This window comes from Corvus moneduloides, chromosome 1 (genome assembly GCF_009650955.1).
Source record: "Corvus moneduloides isolate bCorMon1 chromosome 1, bCorMon1.pri, whole genome shotgun sequence".
Classification (NCBI taxonomy): domain Eukaryota; kingdom Metazoa; phylum Chordata; class Aves; order Passeriformes; family Corvidae; genus Corvus; species Corvus moneduloides.
In genome coordinates this window covers 3927285-3951390 of record NC_045476.1, presented here as the reverse complement: position 1 = coordinate 3951390, position 24106 = coordinate 3927285, and the positions used below count along the sequence as shown (strand labels likewise).

The 24106-nt window shown below is 50.5% G+C and overlaps 1 protein-coding gene across 1 annotated transcript; it reads right to left on the bottom strand.

The window, feature by feature from the left end:
- Nucleotides 1–9258: 9258 nt before the first annotated feature.
- On the bottom strand, nt 9259–20669 carry LOC116437765 (zinc finger protein 850-like). The gene is given in 5 exon segments (XM_032095956.1): nt 9259–12192; nt 12195–12227; nt 12230–13006; nt 14422–14555; nt 15065–20669. Coding segments are annotated over 3 exon segments (1839 nt in total). The 5' UTR covers nt 12705–13006; nt 14422–14555; nt 15065–20669; the 3' UTR covers nt 9259–10861.
- Between the last annotated feature and the right edge of the window lie 3437 nt (nt 20670–24106).

Below are 24106 nucleotides of genomic sequence, written 5' to 3'. Positions count from 1 at the left end.
CAGCAGGACTGAATGTTTCATGGAAGAGCACAGAAAACTTTGCAGTGACTGGGGAAGTTCACTGGGGGTGGGAAACCATCACCAGGGAACTAATTAGACAGCAAATTGTCCCGACTTCCCTGCTTGGGCTTCAAAGGGGAATGTTAGCCCAGGATGCAGGCAAGCCCTGCGTGTAGTTTGTACTTAAAAACCTTGTTATTTAAAATAGAAAACAATTTCTTGAGCCAGCTGCACGATGCTAAATTTGTTCAAGTGGGGACCAGACCAATGTGAGCCACGAGCGAGGTGCTCCTGGTGTTGCAGAGGGCAAAGGATGAGGATTTTGGAGGAGGTGGACCTGGAGCCCTGCTGGATGAGTGCTGATGGTGGTGCCCCAGCCCTGCCCAGCATCCCTGGGCCGTTCATCCCCTCTTAGTTCACAGCCTGTGAGATGTACCCAGTTGAACACAAGTGTTCTGAAACACACATGGTTTCCAAAAAGTTGATGGCTCACCTGTGTTTCAAACAAATGAAAGGGCTGGGACATATCTGAGGGCATAAATTTGGGGCAGTCCTTGCCAGGACAGTGAGGGTTTAACTCCAGCACCCCAAAGCAGCAGTATTTGCCAGGCTTTCCCAGTGCCTGTGCTGGGTGCTGCTCCCATCCCCTCGTGGGTACCCCAGAACTGGGTGCTGTGACTGAGCAGCACTCGGTCATGCAGAAATCTCCAACCTCCTCCAAAGGCAGCTGCAAAAAATAGCTCAGAAGAGCCTTGTCTGATGCCTCTCTGCCTAAACTCACCCTGGGAGGCTCTGCCCTTGTCCAGCTGGTGCTGAGCACGGATGGGAACGGAGCAGGGAGCATCCTTCAGCCAGCACAGCACCGGCTTCCCAGAAGAGGGTGCTGTCAGGCAGAAAATAGCGAGCAGAAGGCAGGTGTTTAGGCTCTGAAATTGTTTATCTTTAACTCTCCTGGGTGTTTCGGTTGTGCTGCAGCCCTGACCCTCCAGCACTGCGTGGCTCCAATGCTCTTGGTTAATTCAGTGGCTGAAAATGCTGTTGCAGCGTGGATTTTAATGCAGGTGGGACAACAAGCCTGTGACAGGCTTAGAAACGTAGTTCGTGGTCGTTCACCTTCAGGGGAGTGCACAGCCTGGAATAATCATGGAATGGTCCAAGTTGGAAGGGACCTTAAAACCGTCTCGTTCTGACCCCGTGCCATGGGCAGGGACACTTCCCGCTAGAACAGGTTGCTCCAAGCCCCATCCAACCATCCCGAGTGTGGATGGCTGTAGTGCAGCCTCCTGATCAGCAGAGTCTGGGACACAATTTGCCTCAGACTCAAGCGGGCTTTGCAAACAGATGCCATGAACCCCTCTGTTCTTGCTCTGCTGCTGGAATGGGATGCTGTGGAGGGGAGTCTGAAGTTAAGAACGTGGACCTTACCTTGCTGGTGTGTTGCAAAAATCGCCCTGATAAAAAAATAAAAACTGCTGAAGGTGACAGGCTTGTCCTAACAAATTCAGCTCCAACAGGTGCACTTTGGAAGCTCAGCTTAAACCTTTTTGATTCCTATCTCTGCTGTGACCTGCAGTTCACCCTCTGTGCCACACAGGCAGAGTTTAGTATTTATAAGCCCCAGTCTAACTCCACGTGGCTCTGCCACCCTCATTTCCATGTTCCCATCCGGGCTGATCATGTAACCGTGCTGTAATCTGCAGCCATCTCCCTGCACAGGGACAGGAGAGCACTGCCCATTCATCTTATAAAGCTCAGAAAAATGAAAAGTGCTGGCAAACCCCACTGGTCTTTTCTAAGTTACTACAGGATCCTTCAGGTTGGAAAAGACCTCTAAAATCATTGAATCCAACCATTAATCCAGCACTGCCAAGCCCACCGCTAAACTTTTGGAGGAGAAATTGTTTCGAATATCCAATCTAAACCTCACCTGGCTCAATTTGAGGCTGTTTCCTTTTATCCTACCTCTTGTTACCTGGGACAAGATATTGACCCACCCCACCTGGCTGCTCTCTCCTGTCAGGGAGTTGTGCAGAGCCACAAGGTCCCCCCTGAGCCTCCTTTTCTCCAGGCTGAGCCCCTTTCCCAGCTCTGTCAGCTGCTCCTGGTGCTCCAGACCCATTCCCAGCTCCATTGCCCTTCTCTGGACCTGCTCCAGCCCCTCAGTATCTCCACTTGCATCACTTGGATCATCTGTGGATTCAGTGTTTAGGATCACCCCCACTTTCAGGAAGTGTTTAAAGAGGAGGAGTAAAATAGAAAGGCTAATTTTCTCTTCTAATACAAGAAGTGGTGAATAATTAATAAAATTAGCAGGTGACAGCTTTGAAAGGAAGGAAGGAAGGAGGAAAGATCTCTGTGTGTTTGCGCTGTTCTTCCTCTCTTTGCTTCGTGTCTTCTGCTGGCCATTGGCTGGTCTGGCCCTTGCCTGATCACTGCATGCCCTTGTCCCACGTCCCTCTCCAGCTCTCCTGGAGCCCCTTTAGGCCCTGGAAGGGGCTCTGAGGTCTCCCTGGAGCCTTCTCTTCTGCAGGTGAACATTCCCAGCTCTCCCAGCCTGGCTCCAGAGCAGAGCATTTCCGTGACCTACTCTGGATTTGCTCCAGCAGATCCATGTCCCTCTTACGCTGGAGACCCCAGAGCAGGACACAGCTCTACAGCTGGAGTCTCAGGAGAGTGGAGTAAAGGGGGAGAATCACCTCCCATCTTAATTCAATATCCCTGAGCTTTGTTTCCCTCTGAGCAGGAGCCCCTCAGTAATTTCCCAAATCCCACCATGCCACTTGCAAAAAATATTAACGATGAAGAGCAAAGCCCACGGCTGAATTGTCTGCTCTTGGGGGAAATCAGATATGAAATAATAAATATATATTATATCCTCCAGGCAAAACCCTGCTGGCCACTAATGCCCACAGATTAATTGTACTAATCCTGTGTGATCAAGGGGAGGTGGTTGGATACTTGGCACTATTTTGGTCCATCGCTTATGAAACTCCATCTCTGTGTTTGAGAGAAAAGACTTTACATAACCCTAATCACTCAGATAAGAAAAGGACTAAACTGTCCCAAAACATTTTATCTTCTGCACAGAAGCTGCCTATGAATTTTGACTTGATTAAATAATGAGACAATGCAATATTTTTGTTCAGAATAACAAATGTCCCTCTGTGGGGGAGAAGGAGCAAAGCTGCTCTCTTGACTAGCAAATGGAAATGGGGATTGATGGAGGCTGGAGAATCCAGAAATTCACCTGGTTGGAGAGAGTTGCTTGGAAAATAGCTAAGGAAAGGATCACAGAGTCATGGAATGGTTTGGGTTGGAAGGGACCTGAAAGCTCATCCAGTTCCAATCCCCTGCCATGTCCAGGGACACCTCCCACTAGACCAGGTTGCTCCAAAACCCATCCAACCTGGCCTTGAAACATCCCACTGGATCACCAAGTGGCCTGTGACACACATCTGGCTCAGAGATGTCCCCAGGGGACTATCCCAGGTACCTCTGTTTGTGACAGATTTTTTCAGACTGGTTTACACCAAGATGAGTGAGGACCCTGAGTGTGCTTTTCCAGATGTTTAGAGGGAGAGTTAAGTCCTTTCTCAGTGATTCCTGCAGGAAAACCTCAGCCTCACACTATTTCCCCCTCAGACCTGCCATGGGATGAAGGGTTGAATCAAGATGAGGATGATGGTTCCCTGGCCCCAGGTGGATGCTTCCATCCTGAGCTCTTACCTCCCCCACCCTCATCCCATTCAGGATGACTTGAATCTGACAGCACTGATGCACATCTTTCTGTAATATAGCTTTTAAGGAGAAAAATAGAGGCAAATTACCTGCAAATCAGAGCAGATACAGAAAAAATCTAGGGTGAAGAGTGAGTCTCGTAGCTGGAGGATCCCGTGCAGCAAAAGCATGCTGGGATGTGATGTTAAAAAGAAGGATAAGTACAAAATGCAGTTTATTTCATTCTGTGAAGAGCAAACAACACTGGATCATATATTATTATTTCACTCCTGCTGGTTACTCCATGTCCTGCCCAGCTACCTTCTGCCCACCACTAAATGAAAACAAAGTTTTAAAAAAATATGACTGGGAAATTCTGTGGGTTATACCAGCCTTTCCACACTCCTGCCTGCCCCACAAACCTCCTCAGAGAGCCTGCAGGCAGAGCTCCATCTGCACAGCCAACACTGCCAGAGGGGAGTTTCTGCACCAGAGACATCTGCAGTGCTGACCCCGTGCACCAATTTTGTCTAATAACTAAAAACTCCTGACTGTTCTTCCCAAATAGATTGGATGCTGTAGGGTAAAAGCACCATGGACTGATGAGGATGTCTTGCTCCAAGCCTGGCTCCCCTTTGCTGCTCGTGGAGACACAGCCAGAAAGAGTCCTGGAGTCTGATCGCAGAGTCGTAATTTACAAGGAGCAGAAAAATCGCTTTCCCCATCTGTTTCTTTCCTTTGGTTTTGAACCAGCTCAGGTGTTTACATCAGGTGAGATAAAGTACAGAATCACAGAATCACAAAATACCCTGAGCTGGAAGGGACCCACAAGGATCATCGAGTCCAACTCCTGGCCCTGCACAGGACACCCCCAAAAATCCCACCCTGTGGACCTGCAACCGCTGAGATAGGGCAAAACACATCTATTCCAAACTTGCTTTATTTCCTCACTCGACCCTGGGAAGATTTGCAGGTGAGGAAGGCTTTGTTATGAGAATTTATCTCCATCCACCCCATGTCCGACTTTTCTAGAAAGCCCCAACCACAGCCCATAAATACGGAGCTGCTTCTCTCCTCCAAAGCTGTGTCCAGCCAGGCCGTGCTCGCTCTCTAATTGTCCTCCAGGCTCTCATTTGGAAGACGCTGAGGCAAAGCCTTTTCTCCTTGTATCCCTGCTCCAGGAACGCAGTCTGGTGCTCATCACTCACAATCCCCTGGCTGGAAAAGCCATCACCTCATCAGGGCAGGAGTTTTGCCATGTGATGTCTGTGGCTGCCTCTCCACCGTCCTGGCTCCGGTTTGTTTGTGTGCAGAGGGGTTATTAGCAAAGACCTAACGTGGGCAAAAGAAATCAGTCAGGAAAGAGGCACTGGGTAATTTATTCCTCGCTGTCATTTCATTCCTGAAAGCAAATCCCCGAGCCAGGGGTGAGGCAGGGGGGGACTGGGTGGCGAGGGCTGAGCCAGCCTGGCTGTGTCTGTAGCTTGCAGAAATAGGGCAGAGCCATGCAAAGATTACTGGAGCAAGAACATCTTGCACAAAGGAAAAAGGCTACAAAGCTTTCAGGAAGCAGCAGTCCTCCACCACAGCCTGTTTTCAAGTGAATGGATTAATTCCCTGCTTTTCATGTAATTGTTTTGTGTACATTTGTGTTATCATGGCCTGTTATCGCTCTGCCTATTTAGGGCTGATGAATTTACCACCAGCGAAACGAATGTAGGGAGAACAGGCCAATTTAAAGAACAGAAATGCTGAAGGGAATCTTCAAAATCAAACAGATCTACTTGGAGAGAATAAAGTGGGGGGATGGAGCACAGGGCACACACGAAATCCTGCAAGAGTGAGGACTGCCGAAAGCACAGAGGGGGGGGGATCACTCCCCACCAGGTGATTTTAGTGGGGAAGGAGCCTGCTTGAGCTCCAAAGACACATGCAGGTACTGAAAGCTGGTGTTGTATGGACGTGGGGTGGTGTCTCAGCACCTTTGTGCAATCCCAAAGGCAACATCTGGCAGCTGAGGAGGGAGTGGGAGGGTGGAAGATGCTGCCCTGGGCACGAGGATCCTCGGCTCTGTGAAGAGGAGGGTGAACCCCCTCTTGCTGTTGCTGAAGTGAGCTCTGGCCGTCACACCATGGAATCAGAGAATCCTGGAATGGTTTGGGTTGGAAGGACCTTAAGGATCACCCCATTCCACCCCTGCCATGGGCAGGGACGTCTTCCACTATCCCAGGTTGCTCCAAGCCCTGTCCAGTCTGACCTTGAACACTTCCAAAAACCTCTTGGACATGGGTGGGGGGATCCCCAGCCTCCCTGCTGCAGGCTGCCGGGGCTGCAGGCTCCCAGGAGCCGTAGTCCTTGGTGGGGATGCTCCTTGCAGGATGCCAAAGTCTGGTGTCCAGGTGTTGTTTTAAGGAAATGCAGAGCCCAGTGCTGCAGCAGGCTGGAAACAGCTTTTTATTTACAATAGTTGTCTTTTTTAATTGCTATTTTTAGGCAGCTAAACTGAGCTGCTTTGCATCCTAAATCCCCAGCAGGTACCTCTGTGTTGTCCATGTGGATACTTTCACTCTGCTCATGTGGCTGAGCCCCTTAGAGCTGGGCAAGGAAAGAGTCGTAGAATTCATGGAATATTCTGGGATGGAGGGGACCCACAAGGACCATCGAGTCCAGCTTCTGGCCCTGCACAGGACACCCCCAAAAATCACTCCATGAGCCCTCCTGCTCTCCTCTTCCATGACCTTTTTGTCTGTGGAGCTCAAAACTCTTTGCAAAAGGGAAAAAATGTAGTGAGGTGACTTGAGAGAGGAGGTTTGGTGTGACAGTGGCAGAGCCCAGGTCAGCACCCCCTGCCTGACAGGGTGAGGTAGAGTCCAGGAAAATTGTTCCCCCCCTGTGGCTGGGAGTCCCCCTGTGAACCCCCAGCTCCCAGGGAAGCCTGTAGCTGGGTGCTCTGCAGCAGCCTGCCTGGGTTAGGCTGTGGCTACAACCAGCAGTGCTGATGCCCTCAGAAACACACAGCAAATCCACGCTCCTGCCAGCCTGGGTCACACAGCAGCTCCTGGAGCATTTGGTGGCTGCTGGACGTGCTGATTCAGGGTGAAGGGAGCCCTAAGCCACGTCACTGATAAAAAAAATGATGTTCCTGTACACCAGAGCACAATTTTCTCAACTCTTATGCTGAAACTTTTAGCCTGAGCCAGAGCTGGAGCCAGGGGTGGGTCCCATGGCAGAGCTGGATGATGCCATCCCAAATGGAGTGTAGCCGTATGGATGCAGGGCAGCTGGGAGCCCTCAGGGCTGGAGAAGTGTCCTTGGCCTGGTTGAATTACACAGACACAGCCACTCTGCCTGGCTATTTACCAGCAGCACCTTCCTGACAGCAGCTCTGGCAGTACAGGTCAAAATGCTGGGGACACGCTCTCAGAATTAGGAGGTTTTAAAGAAAATATTATTAATTAATTCATTACTAATTAAAAAAAATAATAGTACTGTAAAATAGGAGTTCAGCCTGTGTTGGGCATTGCATATTTCGTGCAGCTTGTGTTTTCTGATTTCTAATGTGTGTCACTTAGAAGTCAAACCAATTTCAACTGACGTCATGATTCAGATTAAATGAGTCCACAACTGTTTCAAAGCATGTCATGGAGGAGCAGAAGGATGAGGGTGTGCCTCTGACATAGCTTGCTTGTGGGATTTTGTTGAGATCCAAAGTTTCCCTTAGTTTCTCCATTTCCAAAATTAGTCTGAAAAACAATACCTGTCTTCTACAGGAATTCAGTATCCTCAGGGCAAAGAAATGCTGTTATATTTGAATTTTGAAATCTTGGGAAACACAGCTCCAGTTTTCCTTTTCTTCTCTCTGGATCATGCCCTGTCACACTTGTGGCTCACCAGGGGCTTGCCAAGTGACCACAAAAAGGAGTGACATTGACATCCTCTTTGGTTCTCTTTTCCAAGTTACAAAATGAAGAAAGACAAAACCCAGGGTGAAGTGGATGTTCCACATTCTCTTTTTGTTTTGGTTGGTTCTGTTGGTTTGTGGTTAAGGATGTGAGGTTACACATTGAAAGAGCTGGTTTGTTGAAGGAGAAGCCTCAGCTGTGACCTTGTGCTGTTGAACGAGGTACCTTTCCTGGGGATAAAATTGTGGAATGGTTTGGGCTGGAAGGGACCTTAAAGCTGACTGAAGTCACAGATGTTTTTATGGCCTCACTCAGATCTGCAGGGGGGGCCAAGGCAGAAGCTTTGGTGCTCTGATGGAGATCTCTCACCATGGCTTTGTTCCAGCAGGAGAAATCCCTCTGAAGGGCGGGGCTGTGCTTTGGGTCTGGAGATGGAGGCCCTGGTTCCACACACACACACCTTGAGCTCGATAACCTGGTGCCACCTGGCAGCATCCCCTTGGCCCTGAATGGGATGAGACGCAGCCAAGGTAGTGGTGGTGGGCAAATATTCATTCCCCATGGAGCTGAGAGTCAAATCTGAGCAGACAAAGCTCGTGTGGAAGTGTGTGATACTCAGTACCCAGGGGCTCACCCAGTTTTCACCCTGCTCTTTTTCCTTCCCTCAGTCCCTGTCTCTGGGGACACCAGACTCTCCACGGCCTGGGATTCTCCAAGCAGTTCTCATGGGAACTGTCCTGTTCTCAAAGGACAAGTAAACATCCCAAGGCACTTCTGTTGAAGCAGATGTTTGCTCTGGAGCCAAGGACCCTCTCCTTCCCACCACAGCAGAACACGCCAAGCACCACTTGTGTCCCATCGAGCACGACAGGAGCTATCTTGCTCAAACACTGCCCACCACAGCCTGTCCCCAGCTCCATCTCCATCCAGACAGGCCATGCTGAAAGCTGGAGACAGAACTGATGCTGAGGTCATACACAAAGATTGTCAATGAGGTGATGCTTGGCCAAACTCCCCCTGAAATCCAGGCAAAAATTGTGCCTAACTTGCTTTAAGACAAGTCTTACCAGAGTGCAAAACCAGATTCCTTTTTAAAAGTCATCAGAGCTTGGATGTCTCTTCAGTAACATGACTTTTACTTAGGTTTAACTGCATTGGTTTCAGTTTTACTCCGTTCAATTCACTGTAAAACCAGGCCTTGTGGGCATCCTTTTCCTTGGTGACAGAGACTGCTCAGGCAATGCGTACACAGGTGGGTTTCCAATAAAATCTATGCAGTGCAAAATATTATTTTATTTATTAATAAAAATATTTATTATTATCTGGGAGCCTTTTTAATGGGGGAGAAAAGGATGAAGGCTGTTTTGCTACTGTGAGGATTTGGCTTTGTTCAATCCCGATGTCCCTGCCCATGACGGGGGGATGGAACTGGATGATCTTTAAGGTCCCTTCCAACCCAAACCATTCTGTGATTCTGTGACAATCCCCAGTTAAACCCAGTTAAACGTGGTTGCTACTGGTACACATCTGGCTCTGGCACCACTCACCTGTTGCAGTGAGGGTAGGACACAGTGTGGTTCTCTCGGTGATATTTATGATAAACCCCCCCAAAAAAACCAGAAGAGAGGCTCAGTTTGTTTTCTTATTTTCTTTGAATACTTATTTATTTAGGAGATATTACAAACTGCCAGCCCTGATTTTCCCCAGAAGATAGGACTGGCCATGGTGAAGGGTGGAAGACCCAGTGATGTCCAGGAGAGCTGCTGGCATTGACTCACTGCCCTGTCCCTGCGCAGGGACAAAATGATACAGCTGGAAATCCTCTCACAGCAGTTCCTGTTCCTGGCAAAAGTCTCTACAGCTTGGCTAATGGAAAGGAAATAAATGCTGTCCATCATTCTGTCCCCACTGACAGGCTCTGCTGTACCCTACTGGCCTACTACTGAGGCCATTTTGCTTTGTCCAGTTTGGCTCAGCCATGTTATTGCCAAGGAACAGTTCCCAGCCCTGCAGAGAGGTTTCTCCTGCATAGAGACCCATTTTTCCTAACAAGGGTGATCCTTAGATTTCCCTGGAACATCCGAAACTTGTTTTCACCCTTACATTTCAATCCACATCTCTGCTTCACCAGGGACTTTCAAGACACAAAGATTCACCTGACCAGGGAGCACTCAAACAAACCATCAGCAGTGAGTTATAACAGCTGCTGACTGTCCACGGTTTTGAGTAGCTGCACAGTCCCTTTACACCAGGGAAAGGAAGGGAAAACATCCCTAGAGGGAAATAATTTCCAGTTCTCTGGTCCACAAAGTCTGAAGTTTTTCACCTATTCCTGCTGCTCAGTTTGAATTCCCTAAATCCATAAATTTGAATGCCCAGTGGAGTCCATACCCTACCAAGAGCATCACAGTAAGAGGTAGGGAAGCAGGTGCTGAAAGCCAGCTCAAGCTTCTCAAGCTGCTGAAGTCATCGATGCCTCTGGGACTCGTGGTGGCAAAGCCACCTGCTGATCAGGGATGTGAAACTCGATGTAAGGAAAGCCACTCTCTGATTTACACCCACGGATTGGGGTTGTGGGAGCACAAACCAGAACACAATCCCCTGGCTTCTGGGCTGCCTTTGGGAAAACAGTCATTAGTTTTGCATAACTCACTTTTAGGGACCTGGATTAAACCAATCTGGCAGCCTGGTTTGGGGGATTCAAGGCTTAAAACCCTCATTTAGCTGGCAGTAGTTTGTCCCAAATCTGTATCACCCACTTGGGAAGGGTCCATCAGCTCCCTCAAGGTGTGGATCAGAGACGCATGAGGGAGGAGACTGGGTTTAAACCCTTGCCTGCAGGGGAGAGGTTCCCTTCATCTTTTAGAGACACAGTGATGTAACAAAAATAAACCCTGCCTGACACTCCTGGTTCTATACTGTCCACACAAGGTAATTTTGGCATCCACAACTTTGGCAGCCTTTAGTGGCACATTACACCACTACAAAGGATGCCAAGCTCTTATCCCTCCATCTCCAAGTGCTTGGCTCTCCAGCCCCATCCCACAGCTGTGAGCAAGTGATACCCCGAGGTTTGTACTCAGAAAATCGGTACAGGATTGGTTTTCAGCTGTCCTGTGTCCCCTTGGCCTCACTGCCCCGCAGGTTGACCTGCCCACCCCCAGATCCTGCCCACATAGAGTTTGTCTCCATCCCTTGCCCTTCCCAAAGGATTTTCCCTCAGGAGCAGGCACACCACCTGCTCAGCTCTCCCCATCACTCCTCACAGGGCCCAGTGCCCTCTGTTCAGCAGGGTGGGGTCCAGTCCGCGCGTTCTCCCCAGACTTTGAGCAGGGAGAAGCTCCTTCCCTCGTGTGGATTTTCTGGTGCCTCCTCAGGTACTTCTTCAGCCGGTAGCGCTTCCCACAGACCCCACACTTGTGGGCTCCCCCCCAAGAGTGCAGCAGCTGGTGCTTGATCAGGTGGCGCCTGTGGGGGAAGCACTTCCCACACTTGGTGCACTTGCAGGGCCCCATGCGGGCGTGGATGGTTTGGTGCCGGAAGAGGTTGGCCTTCTGGTTGAAGGTCTTCTCGCACTCAGGGCACCGGTAGGGCTCCTCCTTGGTGTGGATCCTCTGGTGCCGGAGCAGGTTGGAGCGCTGGCTGAAGCTCTTGCCGCACTCGGGGCACTTGAAGGGCTCGCTGAGGTGGGCGCGCTGGTGCCGCCGCGGCTTGCGCTTCATGCGGAAGCTCTCCCCGCACTCGCTGCACTTGTAGGGCCCCTCGCTCGTGTGGATCTTCCTGTGCCTCGTCAGGTTCGACTTCTGGTTGAAGCTCTTCCCGCACTCGGGGCAGGGGAATGTCCGTTCGCCCCGGGGGTCTCCTTTTGCTGAGGGATCTTTCCTGGACATGGATTTCTTATGCTTCTCCAGCATCTCCTCTCTGGTGGACTGGCAGCATTTCTCCTGCTTCTTCTTTGGGCTCTGGCTCTCCTGGTGGTTGGCCACCACACCAGGTTCGTCTTGAATTTGGATCCTCTGGACAGCACTGGGGTTTGGCTTCTGTCCATAACACATCCCAAAATCAGTGCTCTCCTCAGGTTCTTCCTTCACATGAAGCACGCGTTTACTGACCACTGGGACTTCCCATTTGTGCTGCCCATCTGCATCTTCTTCCTTTTTAGGCTGTCTCCCCTGTAAGACTGGTGGTGGGATCTTTGAATCAAAGAGCTTTCCATAGGTTGGGTTTTCTGGTGGCTCTTCCTTGATGTGAAGTTTCTGGCAGGCTGCTGCAGCAGTGCCTGCTGTGCCATCAGTGGGTGGTTCTGGTTCCTCCTTCACCTGGATTTTCCAAGGAGGGTTTCTTGGGTTTGATGGGTTTCTAGGTATGCTACACTCCTGGGCCACATCTCCTTTACGGGCCATGTTCTCCAGCACACTCTCCTCTGGCCTGAAGCCAAAATCAGGCTCCTCTTTAATCTGGACGACACTGTTGCTGTGCCCTTTTTGCTTGGCGTGGTTCCTCTGGTGGACACTGAAGCACCTCTTGGTGCTCAAACCCTTCCCACACTCCATGCAGATGAAAGGGCCCCCCAGAGGTGCCCCTTCTGCTGAGCCAGCAGCGTGCCCTCTGCCCAGAACACCTGCGGCACTGGGGGCACTCGCAGGGCTTCTCCCTCCTGTGCACCTCCCCGTGGGCCGTGAGGGTGCCCTTCTCCACAAAGCTCTTCCCTCGCTCGGCGCAGGCGGACGGGCTCCCCTCGCCGTGGGTGCGCGTGTGGGCGCTGAGGGAGACCCTGGAGCTCAGGCTCTCGCCGAAGGGGCCGGCCCCGGCGTGAGGCCTCTGGAGGGCAGCCAGGCAGATCCCCAGGCAGGAGCAGCACCTGCAGTTCCCACAGCAGAAGGGTCTCTGCCCCGTGTGGATGCTCTGGTGGGTGGCCAGGTGGGCCCACGTGGTGAAGCGCCGCCTGCACGCCCCGCAAGGGAAGATCTGCTCTGCTGTGTGGATCTGCTGGTGCCCGCTCAGGTTCCCCTGCCTGCTGAAGGATTTCCTGCACTCCTCGCACGGGTGGGTCTGTGGCACCCTGGGTTTGACCACATCCCTCATGGCAGGTCCTCAATAGCTGCCAGGCAGCCCATGGGTACAACAGAGCCACAGTGGGGATGCAAAAACCACCAGGACACACATCAAAGAGTGCTGGAATGGATGCATTCCCCGTGGGAACGGGGTGCTGCTGCTCTATGCCAGCTCAGGGCCAACACAGTGAGCTGCTCTTCCTCATTCCTTGGCCTTCTGACACCTCAGCTTGTAGATGAAATGCTTATAGCTCCATCTCCATCCTCCTTTTGTCTGGAGAGGCTTCCCTGGCATTCCTGGAAAGGCTTCTCTGCTATTCCTGGAGACTTAAACTGCCAGACTGAAAAAATAAAGGGAAAATTATTAGGTTGTTATCTCTTCTCCACCTCCTGTGTTCAGTACGTCAACACAATGGGTGGCACCTTGACTGCTCCACAAAACACTGAACCAGAGGCCAACAAAGCCAGAGGCTCAACTGGACACTGGCAGAGAGGGCAGGAATGGGATGATTTCCCAAAGTTTTGGGGGGTCAGTGATGCATTTGCTGTCGCAATGACACTGAGGTATCAGCTCTACTACTGCCAATGCTAGTGATTTATTCTCAGAACAGTCCTCTGTCCTTTGACCAAGAAGATATGTAAGTTAATTAAATAATGCACTTTGCAGTAGTTATTGTAATTAGACTCATTTTTGGCGAGTGGCTGCAGAGCAAATGAGATCCCCTGAACTGAGAAGAAACCCCAAACTCGTCATCACTTGCAAAACTGGGGTGCCCTGCTTTGGATGGACAGATCTCCATGCACAGGGGAGGACAGGTCAGTGATGTCCTCAGTGGGAAGCTGAAGAAGGGAAATCTGGAAGCTAAAGTGACTTTGTCCTCCTCAAGAGGGTCCAGTTGGCAGGAGGGTGTGGGTCCTTATGCATTTCCATTTGAAAAGTAAATAAATCAGGGCCAACAGAGATGTGAGCAGTGTCTCCCATCAGGAGGGTGGATTGCAGCTGGAAAAGGAGCCAGAAAGGCTGAGGGGAGGAAGGCAGTGGGGATGACTGTCAATAGGAGCACATGTGGCTGGGCAGGCTTGCACTGATGGCTGAGGCCGAGGCTGCCAAAATCTCCAGTTATGGGGCAGGAGGCCAGCAGGGACACAGGCTGCCAGTGAGATCTCATCCCAGGAGGTCTGGGAGGCCAGCAGGGCGGTGGCTGGGAAGATGAGTCCCTGGGGAGCTGAGGTGCAGGGGCTGGGGAGGGGGCTTGCCATGGATCAGGGGACAGGCAGTGGGAGATGTGGAGGATAAACATCCAGGCACAACTGGGATGCAGAGTTTGCAGCTCTGAGTTCATCAGAGGAGAGGGGTCAGTGTGGTAAATTAATTGGGCAGCTATTTCGGTTATAATGGGGAAAATTACTTCAGATTTGGTCATGCCATGTGTTTCCCCACCAGCCAATCCATCTGGATCCCACTGTTGCTGGTAAGAGCTATGAACACAATGGTGCTCCCATCCCAGCTGAGTTCTTCATGATGGTACAGAGGAACCACAGGAAAACAAAACCAATATTAGTAGTAGTAACATTAATATTATTATTAATATTAATGCTAACATTAATAGTAATAATATTATTAATATTAATGTTAATAGAACTAATATAATTAATATTAATATTAATAACATTAATATTAATAATACATCCCAAAAACCAACCACCTGCGAAGTTATACTGAGCCAGGAGAGACAAAACACACCCACCTGGAGCAGGAACTGGGCTCAGTGTTTGCTGTTGGAGGGGAGACACCCCAGCACTCCTTCGTCGGGGGGGAGGAGCTGTGTGACAACACAACGGGTTTTATCTCAAAGCAGACAAAGCCTCAGCAGCAGCCAGGCTGGAAAGAGGACTCAGAAAAGTTCAGTATTGCATCTTTATTAAGGAAAGTCATTAACCCCGAGTGGATAGTGGATTTAGCCTCGGCACCAAGTACCCTCCTGGGGTCTGGGTGATGCTGGGGGGTCCCGGGGGGGCCGCAGGTGCCAGTGGGTCACTGCAGTGTCCACGGCCTCTCCCCTCACCAGGGATGCTCACACTTGCCCCTTAGGGAAACACCGCCCTGGCAGCAGCGTTTCAATCGCCAGGAATTCCGGCAAAAAGCAACAAATCCCTCAACTCAGATCAACGCCAAAGAAGAAATTCCTGCCTTCTTTCTACCTTTTTTTTTTTTTTCTTCCTCTTTCCACTCTCCAGATCCTCCACATCCCAACCCACCCTTTACTTCCAGCTCCGCCATCCCCGGGGCTCGGGGTTTGAAGGAAGGGCAGAACCAGATCCCAGGGAGTTGCTGTGTCCTTCCCTCGGCTCCGGGGACTCAGGAAGGGCTGGTGGCCGAGCACCCCTTACCTGGGCGGTCCCTCAGGTGCGCGCTGGCATCTCCCTCCTCCGGAGCATCCCCGGCGGCACCGCCGCGGCGCAGACTCGGCTGGAAATTGTGTGGTGGCCGCAGCCGGGCTGACCTAAAGGAAGTCTGACCTAAAGAGCAGCGAGAGCTACCGGAGGAAGGGTGAAGCCAAACAAAGCCGAAGAGCCAAGCCCGGCGGAGCAGGGCCGGGCAGGGCCGATGCTCCGCGCTGGCAGCGCCCCGAAGGATGCCCAGGCACCGCCAAGGTGCCGGCGGGAGCGCCGGGAGGGAGCGCAGGGGGATTTGTCCCCGGGGTGTCCTTCTTCTCTCCGCCGTGTTGGTGGAAAGTTGGAGGGGTCCCCGGCCCGCGCTGCCTTCTGGGAGTTGTAGTCCCCCTTCCCTGCATCCCTGGTCCCGATCCTGCCCTCCCTTGCCCTGGCAGCCACTGGGGCAGCTTCGGGACATTTGCCGCTTGTCCCAGCTGAGAGTGTTCCCTTAGTTTTTGTTGTTCTGGGGAGGAAAACATCTGGCGGCACTGCGAGCATCCTTCTTCCCTCCCAGGCTCCAGGAGGTTTCAGGAGAGGAAAGACGCATCCCAGGGAGTATTTCTGTATCCAGAGAGGAAGGATGCATTCCAGGGAGTACTCCTGTGCGTGCAGCAGTTTGCAATCCCCCTTGGCGGAGTGGGGAGGGTCTGTGCCCATTTACCAGCAAAGGATCCCTTTGATACTCAGTGACTTGGTGGATTTGACAAGGGTGGACACTGAGGGATGTGGAGTAGATTTAGCAGAGGGATGAGCACTGCCTGGGAGAGGCTGAGCCTCAGCTGGATCCCATGGAAAGCACCCAGACCATCCTGGATCTGCCCTGCACAATGAGGCTTAGAGGTTCTGCAGGAAGCTCTAGCCCGGGATGCTTCCTTGGGAAGGTTTTAGGAGCATGGGAATGAGGAAAAGCTGCTGCAGCACAGCTCTTCCCTGGGGCAGAGTTGGGATTGTCCCATGCCTCTGAGGCTGGACAATAACACTTATTCCTGCATGCACCAGCACCTCCAAACCTGTCCTACATATGATTCAAGGCTGCAAACATGCTGTTCTTCTCCTCTCTGACTCAGGGAAACTGAGGCAGGAGATGGTGTCTGGCTTGGATCACACAGGGAAATTTAAAGTTACATATTCCCTGGAGTTCAGATTTACTCTACACACTGTTTGTAAACTAAGCTAAAGTCTGCTGATATATTTTTTACCCCAGTACAAACCACCAGTGTGAGACAGCAGCACCAGTTTGAAGAGGCACCTATATTCCAGTTTTACCCCAATCCAGTGAAGAAAGAATTCATGCAAATTCAACCATCTCTAGAGCAGGACATGCACAGCAGAAGACACACAAGCCTCATTCAGTCTGCCTTACTCAAGTTGCTCTGCTTTGATGCACCAGAATCCCACAGGAGGTCCTGGACAGGCAGGAGAGACCACGGTGTAGGGCCACGGTAGACCCCAGGTCATGCTGGGGACTCCTTGGCTAACATTTCCCCTTTCCATCCTTCCTTTTTCCATAATACCTCCCCACAAACCCTGCCTGGTGCCAGTCAGCAGCTCTATCAAACACGGGGGTGTGCCACCCTGGAGGGAGAGAGTTGGGACAGGACATGGATGAGGGTTGAGATGAATCTCAGCCCTGGAGGGGTGGAGACTGTTTTTGTGACTTCTTTGCTTCCAGAGGGTTCTGGAGGAAGGCGCCAGGATCATGCCATGCCAGCTGTGTCAGTGTCCATTTGTCCACTGGGGCACCATTTACCTTATTCCAAAGGGGACACCTCCAGCAGGGGAGAGGACTTGTGCCCTCAGAGTTCCTGCTGCTCCCCACTGACATCTGCATTTTCCCAGCCCCAGCTCAGCCTCTCCTCCAAACAGATCAGATCTGCCTGATGTCCCCTCAGACTCCTGCAAAGCCCCAAAATCCAAGGAAAGAGAGACCAAATGGTCCCAATGGTATGATGCCAAGATTTTGCTCATGTGGTCAAAACTAGACTCCAAGCATTTTATGTTCATGCCCAAAAGTGATTCACAGACAAAGCTGTCAGGGCAGAGTTAGGCTGTGTCCAAAACCACCTCTTTGTAAACCCATTTTGGAAGTGGTGATGCCCCAGCCTGAAGGGAAATCCACTTTGGAAGTGAAGCTGTGCCATCGACTGCCTCTGCAATGCACCACTAGATGCCAGTGAAAGCGCTGCCAGGTCCTCCCACTTAGGAAACCTCACACTTGGGGCAATTTGCTTTGTTATTTTGTGGGGATTTTGTGGGGTTTTTGTTGTTTGTTTGTTTGATTTTTTTTTTTTTAAGGTAATGCTTCACTTCTGGTCTAATAAAGTCTCTTGCATTTGGGCAGTATGTATAAATAAATGTGTGAATGTGTTTTGCTCACATCCTCTCTGTTTCTCTCTCCACTTCTCTCTCTGTTTCCCAAATACACATTATATATTTGCCTTTGTTTGCTCTTATTTAAATGAGAATTATTTCCCAGTGTCTTCCCAGACCAGGCTCTCACCCCCAAGCTCCTTTCCTCATGAAACACCCTAATCCTCCAAGACCTTCACCTGCCAAATCCTCTCTCCACTGCATCATGACTTGATGTCCTGACATGGACAGTCATTCCAAGAAACACAGCGGTGCTGGCATGGCATGTCCAAGCCCTGTCCTCCTTTGGGAGATCATTCTTCATACCAGGTCAGCAAAAGGCAAGACATAGGCCCAGCTTACCCAGCTCTGGGAATAATAACCTGGAAGGACAGACCTGCACAGAGTTGGGGAGGGATCAAGGAGTAGAAGCAAGTTATTGCAGTGGTGCCTATAACCAGCAAGTAGATGTTTGGTGTTTGGTGGGAAGGTGAAATGAATGAAACTAGGAAAGAAAGCCTGCATGGAGAAAGGGTAAAACATAAATCTCACAGCCCTGTGCACCAGCAAGTTCTGTGCTGCACTTCCCTGGTGAGAGATCAGTATAGCCCTGAAATGATCTCACATTCTGCCTTACAGTGCCTGGAGTGCCGCACTCTGCAGAAAATCATCTGTCCCATGTCACCCCCTGACATTTCCACAAGGACCAAGCCCTTGAGCAGCCTCCAGGCTTTGCACACACCTTCCTTTTTCACCTGGCTGGGCAAGCCCTGAGTGGCTTGGGCTGTTCCGTGGGCTCTCAGAGTGAGCACAAGGATCAGCAGCTACTGCAGGAGGGATGTGGGAGTGTGTCCTTCCACCCTCTGATGGCAGAGGACCCCCAGCTCAGGAACACCTTCCCCTTTGGGCAGGGTGGGTGTTGGTGCATCCTTCTCCTCCAGCACCTGTGCACTCCTCACTCTCTGGAGTGCCTGGTGCTGGTTGCCATTGGAGACAAGGTGTTAGAATTGATGGAGGAAAGATCTGATCCAGGCTGGCAATTTCTGTGTTGCTTTTTCAGACAACCCCAACCCCATGTTTGACCGGCCAGCTGTATCTGACAAGGCTACAGAGGGGAACTGAGAACTAAATTTAAACCAGGCTGTCATATGCTCCAGTGCCTGATTAATTATACAGTGGAATAAAAATGGAATTTGGCAAAACAAAGGAGGATGGGTAAATGAAACATTCACTCTGCTTTAGAAGGAAATATTGCCGCAGGTTTTGTTAAAGATGCCACAGTTAATCACGTCAGGGGGCTTGAGAGCAAGAGGTGGGATGCTGTGCTGGGTACTCACAATGCAGGAGGGATGGACAATTGGGAGTGGGGAGATAAGGCAGCAGGGAGCCCAGTTATTTGCTCAGGTGAGCCTGTGATTGTTGCTGAGATTTGCAAACACGAGAGGTGCCAGCTGAGGCTGAGGGAGCCCCTCGTTGCCGTGTTACACTGTGGATTGTTTTTGTTAATTTAGGAAACAGCTTTCACAGTAAGGCAAATGAGATACAAGATAATAAAGTGTTCAGAATCCAACTAATTTTCTATGCTATTCCAACCCCCTGCTTTTCTTTAATTGCTGTTGAGTGCCTGATTAGCAAGGAAAGCTTTTCTTTTTCTGGCCTGCATCTCTTACAGCTTCATTGTGCACCACAAGCCCACGGTTTCCCCTCCTGCCACCATGAAAACAACTGCAGTGTCTGTGGCTGCTTCCATATCCATCACATTCATCTGATAAGAGCTCAAGATGAAAAACTGGTGTAAGCACAAATGGCCCCAGCGCTGATATCAAGCCTGGACAGATCACAGTGACTTATCTGCTTCTCTGTCCTACAATCAATGGGCTTCTTGAACCTGAAGCTGGTTTTATTTTCATGGAGAGAGCTCCCAGTGAGTCCCTCCTGCTCTGTGAGGAGGGAGAAGGAAGGATTGTGGCTGTGATGCCCCCAGATCAGAAACCTCTCCTTGCCCTACTCACCCTGCCCCATGTGCTGTCACCACTGTGGGGCGGATCAAACATCTCCAGGTGTCTGAAGTGGTGAGCAGGGAACTGGGATGCTCAAGGACCTTGATCCTTAGCCCTGCACCAGTCACCCTTCCTGCCCTGGTCCTTCTCTCTTCACTCTGGTTGCAACTCTCTATCCCAAAACCCCATTATAGCAGCCCCATTACAAGACAGTATAAAAACCTCCAACTATAAATGTCTAAATGACGTGCACAGGGTTGAGCAGACAGCACAGCCCTGCTGTGAACAGAGCAGCCTTCCCAGTGCATTTCCTCTCCTGGCCTCGTCCTTCCTCCACAGCAAACCCCACAGGTCCTCCCTGCCAACAACCGCCTGCAATGAAGTTGTGGCTACTCAAGCAGTGAGTGCTGCCTGTCATCTGCTGTCTTTCAGCCCCCACACCCCACTGAGAGGGAAATTAATGTATTCCTAGGACTGGCAGGTGTTTCCCAAGTCCAGAGAAATAAAATGGAGTACGGGCATGATCCTGTCCTGTGCTGGCGCCTCAGTTTCCCTTGCTCTCAAAAATCCCTGCAGCACAGCCAGGCTCCCTGGTCGTGAGAGAAGCTCATATTCAGTGCAGGGATTTCAAGGGCATGAATCAACTGCTCTAATTGAGACATCTGCCTCAGGCTGGGATGGATCATACCCCTGGCCCCCCTGAGCTGGTTTCTGCAGGCTACCTGGGAAGCCTGGCTCAGGCAGGGATGTGCAGATATTGCCATGGAAATCCTGCTGTCAGGACCAAACCCCCATGTACTACTGCCTTCCCTCTTCTCCTGACTCTTCTCAACCCCTCTCCTCTCTGGGATCTGCCCCAGACATCTAAGGGCAAGAGGCTTGTGTGAATTTACTCTCCAGGAGGCCAGGGAGGTGCTGTGCCTCCTCTGGTGTGCCATGTCACAGGGTGCTGGGCCTGGGGGAAGCCCGGTGTGCCCTGGTGCCCACAGCCCTGGGAGCTGTGAAGAGCTGTGGGAGAGCTTCTGATGAATGCGTGACCAAATGCCCAGGGCTGCCCTGAGTGACAGCCGTGGGACAGAGCTGAGTCTGTGACATCCCACACACCCTTGTCATCTCCCTCTCCACACTCTCTGACAGGCACTGTGGTTTATCCTAAGATAAGAACACTTTGACTTTAAACTGAATTAGAGCAGGTTTAGATTGGATATTGGGAAGGAATTCTGCCTTGTGAGGGTGGGGAGGCCCTGGCACAGGGTGCCCAGAGAAGCTGTGGCTGCCCCTGGATCCCTGGAAGTGTCCCAGGCCAGGTTGGATGGGGCTTGGAGCAGCCTGGGACAGTGGAAGGTGTCCCTGCCCATGGCAGGGGGTGGAATGAGGTGATTTTTAAGGTCCCAACCCATTCCATGATTCTATGAATACCAAGTGGGTGTTGCAGAAGGGGCTGTCTGGATGCTCCTATAATTGATGCATTCCAGGGATGGGGGAGCTGAGGTGTCTGTGATTGGTGAAAAAGTGGACAAAATGCTGCAGGACACTGGGCCAGCTGGGCAAACAGGTGTGTCCAGGCTGCTTCTGGGTGGCTCCCACCCTCACAAGGAAGCCAGGGTATGCCCAAGATGAGGAACCCTCACTTTCAGATGGGTGATAAAAAGCACTAAAATCTGATCAAATACAGAGATGAAATCCTAAAGCAGCTCCATAGGTGCCTTGTTGCTTTGTAACTGTGAGTTCTCTGCAAGGCCAGAGAGTGTAAACCGGTGTGGTTTGGGCCAAACCTGCTCATACTATAACCCTTTAGACACAGATTTTTGACCAAGTCTGAGACTAAGTGGCTTAGACTTCTCTGAGAAGTTTAGACAGCAAGGGGGTCTCATAAAAACTTGTGACTCAACAGGAGGAACCATAACCCAACTTTGATCTGTAATAATCCATTTAAAATAAAATAATCTATAATCTAAACTATGTAGATGATAGAGTAGTTCTTTACATACTGCACCGGCAATACTTAGGTGCTGTTATTAGCAATAAATCCAATCATAATCATCCAGATATGATAATCACTGTGCTCCATTCTCATGCCTGACTGAGAGCCTCCACTTCACTGCCCTGCTGATCTTTCTCCTGCTTTGCCTTCTAGAGTAGAGAACATTTCCTTCCTCCCTGCTTTGCTTCTTAAAGACATCCTCCATAGAGTAAAAATACACCCTAGGAGAGAAGCACCACTCAGTTCCCTGGACCAAGGAGAAGAGTAACCCCAAATTGAAATGCTCAGCCTGTGCTAAAAAGACAAGTTTTCTTTGGTGCAGGGCAGTTATTGCTTCTTCTTTCAGCTTCTGCTTGGTTTAATCTCTCTGATCCCCTCTATCACCCTCCTCAAGACTCCTTCACTCTCCTCCACTTGAGAAAGGATTGTCAGGATTTCTATGTATAAAGTCTACAAGTCTGAAAAAGGATAATAAATGCACTTTTAGAGGGTAGAAACACATTTTCTAAGTGGTTGTAACTATTTACAGAGCACCAGCAAGCTGGTGGAGAAAATAAAACAAGCAGGACCTTTCATCACCTTTTTTGTGACTTCCTCAAAGGCCTGAGAGTAGTTCACAGATTTATTTCTTTTAAATGGTATGGAAAGCCATCTTTGCCCTTCAAAGCCCAGCTGCTCTCATGTTTAGGGTGAACATGAGCCAACATAGCCAGAAAAACCTTTGGATTCCAGCCAAGAAGCCTTAAAAACCAAACTTGCTGGTGAAGAAACGGGGTGGAAATCCTTCCAGGAGGACATGGAAGCCAAGTGGTTTGGGAAAAAATGTCTATGAGCCGTTCAGCTCCAGGATATTTAGGGTCAGTAACTCTCATGCTCCTGCTGATTCAGTCACCACCCTGAGAAACCCAGAGCATTATTGGTCCTTGTGCATCCCCAAAGCTTCACATCTCTGCTGGTTCTGCGAGAAACCCAGCAGGGAAGGCTCTTAAAGCTGTTTATAAATATTTAGAATCTTGCCCGGGTGAGGAGCTGTGGTGAAATGCCCACATTCCCAGAGCTCAGGAGCCAGCAGTGTGAGCTTGCAGCAGCCACAGGGATTTGCTGGGTGCCTGCTCAGGAGAGAAGAGATTTTTGACATTTAAAGGTTTCTTGTCTTGTCTTCTTACACTCCCTTTAGAGGTGGAGAAAATAAGTGGCATCCTGGTTCTTGTATTTTAAATGATACTTCAGAGGAGAGGAGGCTTTAAAGGAGGGAAAAGAGGGCTGGAGATGAAAAAAGCCCCATTTCATTGTTTTCCACTCAGCCAGTGTGGGCTGGGACATTCTGTCAGGCAGCTGAGGCTCTGCGTGGCATGAGAAACACCTTCACTCATCTCTTGTGCTCTCCCTCTTTCTTTGGAGCAAGACAAATCCTTTATTTGAAGCAAAACCTCGAGCAAGCACTGGCCTTCAAAGTTAACAAGCTCCTGACACTCAACACCAATCTTTTGCAAGAGCAGAGTCGACATGAGAACAGCACAAGTAGCTTTGTTGTTTGAAGGGGTGATTTCATTTGCTGTGCAGTTCAAAACTCTTGGAATCAGCTGGCTGGAAACCATCAGAGTGGAGTGAGAGATTTGTTATCATGCAGTAAACAGCAAGAGAAATAAAAGGGGGTGGTGGGGTGGTGGTGCTAATCTGCAGTGTGAGGCCTCACATTAAATCCACCTCAAATCCTGGGGTTGGTTTTGGGACCCTCGCAACAAGAAAGACATTGAGGGGCTGGAGAGTGTCCTGAGAAGGAATGGAGCTGGGGAAGGGTCTGGAGCACAAGTCTGATGAGGCTGGGGGAGCTGGGGAAGGGGCTCAGCCTGGAGAAAAGGAGGCTCAGGGGGGACCTTGTGGCTCTGCACAACTCCCTGACAGGAGGGTGGAGTCAGGTGGGTCTCTTCTCCCAGGTAACAAGGGGTAGGACAAAAGGAAACATCCTTAAGTCATACACGGGGAGGTTTAGATTGGATGTTTAATAAAATTTCTGCACTAAAAGTGTGGTCAGGCATTGGAACAGGCTGCCCAGGGAAGTGGTGGAATCACTGTCCCTGGAAGTGTTGAAAATCCATGTGGATGTGGCACCTGGGGACAGGGTTTAGTGGTGGACTTGGCAGTGCTGGGCTAATGGTTGGACTCCATGATCTCAGAGGTCTTTTCCAACCTCAGTGATTCCAAGATTTTACTGTAAGGGCACAGCCAGTATCAGCATTATGCTCAGAAAATCAGGATATGACGCAAAATTAGGGGCAAGTTCCAGGGGTATTTCTTCCCCCTCACTGAAGAGAAGCCTTATGGAGCATCTGAGCACATCACTGGCATCTGGATCTGTCTCACGTCCCTGGGAATCTGGTGTTGCTCTGGGTTGGAACAGGAATTCACAACAACACTTGTTTTCCTACCTCTTCTCTCATTTCTGTCTTGTGCCATCTATAGATTTACTTTGGGTGTGCACCCTGGGCTGTCCGTGGCGATACCAAATTGTTCTCCAGGAAAAGTGAATGAAGCACAGCAGATAGATTATTCCTGCATTTAAAGGGATTTCACACAGAACCACAGACTGGCTGAGGCTGGAAGGGACCTCTGGCCCAACCTCCTGTCAAGCAGGGCCACCTAGAGCTGGTTGCCCAAGATTGT